The sequence below is a fragment of the Mandrillus leucophaeus genome, unplaced genomic scaffold (assembly GCF_000951045.1).
Source record: "Mandrillus leucophaeus isolate KB7577 unplaced genomic scaffold, Mleu.le_1.0 Scaffold813, whole genome shotgun sequence".
In the NCBI taxonomy this organism is placed as follows: Eukaryota; Metazoa; Chordata; class Mammalia; order Primates; family Cercopithecidae; genus Mandrillus; species Mandrillus leucophaeus.
In genome coordinates this window covers 183,585-186,466 of record NW_012108842.1, presented here as the reverse complement: position 1 = coordinate 186,466, position 2,882 = coordinate 183,585, and the positions used below count along the sequence as shown (strand labels likewise).

The 2,882-nt window shown below is 33.8% G+C and overlaps 1 protein-coding gene across 3 annotated transcripts in view; it reads right to left on the bottom strand.

Moving 5' to 3' along the window:
• LOC105530351 (UDP-glucuronosyltransferase 2B30) overlaps positions 1 to 2,882 on the bottom strand; it is a 23,119-nt gene that overhangs the window by 17,873 nt on the left and 2,364 nt on the right. For all 3 annotated transcript variants that reach the window (XR_001004637.1, XM_011967865.1, XM_011967864.1), the window contains exon 2: positions 1,607 to 1,755. Coding sequence is in view for 2 of the 3 variants with exons in the window: in XM_011967865.1 (XP_011823255.1) it covers positions 1,607 to 1,755 (149 nt within the window). In the remaining variant the exon portion in view is untranslated. The remainder of the gene's footprint in view (positions 1 to 1,606; positions 1,756 to 2,882) is intronic.

The following is a 2,882-nucleotide window of genomic DNA, read 5'->3' as shown; positions in this document are numbered from 1 at the left end:
ATGACAGAATTCTTTTGTTATTGTAAACTAAGGGCACTATTCAGATACAAGTGGTAGAAATTATTGGGTATTTATTATACATGCATTGTTCATTTTTTCTGTGCTTCTCTATCAGGCAGCTATGATGTTGAGACACAAGTTACCCCAGGAAGCTTTACTGAGTTGCTTGTTTTAAGGCAGAAAACACCTGCCCTAATAGGGTATGTTTATGCTAAGATGTAAACCTCTGGAATTTCAATGCAGAATGATTTAAATATTTGAATAAAATCAAGTGAACACTGGGTCTTGCTTCAAATATTATTAGAATAATACATTTATATTTTTAAGGAATTATTTTCTTATAAGTTAGAATACTGGTGAAGATCCTTATCATTTATGGTAGAATTTTACAATTTCAGCTCGTTCATCTTACTGTCAGAACTGACATGTCTTCTTTTAATTAAATCCACAAAGTAACTGTCATATAGAAGACAGGTAGGACTTTGTTAGAGAATGCAATCTTGAAGCACTGAATAATTAGTTTCTATTAAATGATGAATGATATCTCAAGTGACTTACACATGTTAAGTAATTAGTAGTATTCGTAATAACAACAACAGCCATAATTGCAAAATTAATAATATTTCTGAATCACTAACTATATGCCAGAGACATTTTAAGTGGTTTATTTATATTAACTTTTTTCCACACAACACAATATGAGGTTAGCACTATTACTGCAAAAGTAGGCATAATTAATTCTATCCACTTTCTAGTTCACTTTTCCATCATCTGCTACCTGAATTCATACAAAATTTTCTGAACGGTCGGATCTTCCCAGTCTGGCCCTTCTGCAATTTAATTCATTGAACATCTTGGAATATTTTTTAAAATATAATCTTATCACATATTTTCTTTTCTTAACTCTTTTTAGTAGTTCCTGAATGTGCTTAATACATGTTTCAGTTCCTAAGGAGTATCTGGCTCTGTCAGCGTCATCTGATTCTTACTCAGTATCTCCCTTGCAAACTAAACTTTGAGTCTTGAGAACTGCACTGAACATTTTGCCTGCTTTTCTTTTTGTGCTTTTTTCTCTCTCTCATTGTTTCATCTATTCCCGCATATTGTTCAGCTCTCATCTAAATTATTAATATCAGTGACTCCAGGATACTCTATTATCTACACTGGATGCTTCCTTAGCATTGGTTTTTCCCTGGAGATAATAGTTTTTGCACAGTTTCTATTACTTGCATATATTGTATCTTTCAAAGTAAATATAAGGTGTGTTGGGACAGAAACTGTGTCCAACACACTTGCCTGTGGTGTGTGCTAATCTCCTTATAAATATTCTTTTAATGAACAGCCAGTACCTTCTTATGTGTTGCATAATCAAAGCTTTAATTTACCCACCCTATTTTCAAAGTCTCCTTAGTATCCCTCTTTATCTGTAATAATGATGAAATTCACAAACTTGTGATGGTATCAACATGTATGTGAGTTTTTAATTGGTATGTGCTTTACCTTCCCACTACCCATGTTTCTTCCAGTGTAAGTCAAACACTCTGAATGAATGTAGAACCATTTGCACTGAAAATTCAAAGCAGACAAACAAACAGTAATAGTTTACCTTAGGTAGGGGTTTGGCAGGTTTGCAGTGGAGTCCTCCAACTAACTTAACATTTGGTAAGAGTGGGTGAGGAAATTGAAAATCCCAGTAGTTTCGAATAAGCCATATTTCAGCTTTTGCCATTGTCTCGAATAATGTAGTAGGTCTTCCTGATGGGAAAATAAAACAAGAAAAGGTAGATGACACAGATCATTAGGTAATTTTCTGAAAGAAGTTAGAATAATGTAGGCAAAAATGCAAGTGAAGTGTTTGTGCTTTGAAATATATATACATATATTCACATATAGGCATAATTTAATTATTACGTATTATATATTTTGCCCCTGTGTATTTACAAGAAAGATAAAGTGGTGAGAGGATCATGAGGGAAAATTACATCCCTTATGTCACATCAGTATATTCACAACCATAAACAAGCCATGGAGAATTAATCACCATGTCTTTATTTTTTAAAACTTCATAGTAACAAATATACATAAAAGTCACTCTTGGAGCTCCATTATCAATGAATTCTACTGTACCCATGAAAATAATTTTCTAAGAAATAGTCTCATTTCCATAATTCATTAATCTAGTCCTTTTATCTTTGGATCTTCAAGTGAACTGTTGATTATTTTGAAATTATGGCTGAAATCCTTGTACCTGCTATTGCTTTTGATTCATGCTAAGATCTTAACAATATTAGTTTGTAAGTAAATATATTTGCAAATTACAGCTAGAAAGCTTTGAGAAATTATTAAAATAGAAATGTGTGTTCAATATTAATTTGGCTCATATTTTAAATAAAGATGCACAGTTTCAAAAAACTATACAGTTATAACTTTTTAAAAATTATTACTATACTTTAAGTTCTAGGGTACATGTGCACAATGTGCAGGTTTGTTACATATGTATACTTGTGCCATATTGGTGTGTTGCACCCATCAACTCATCAGCACCCATGACGTCATTTACATCAGGTATAACTCCCAGTGCAATCCCTCCCCCCTCACCTCTCCCCATAATAGGCCCCAGTGTCTGATGTTCCCCTTCCCGAGTCCAAGTGATCTCATTGTTCAGTTCCCACCTATGAATGAGAACATGCGGTGTTTGGTTTTCTGTTCTTGAGATAGTTTGCTGAGAATGATGATTTCCAGCTGCATCCATGTCCCTACAAAGGACACGAACTCATCCTTTTACATGGCTGCATAGTATTCCATGGTGTGTATGTGCCACATTTTCTTAATCCAGTCTGTCACTGATGGACATTTGGGTTGATTCCAAGTCTTTGCTATTG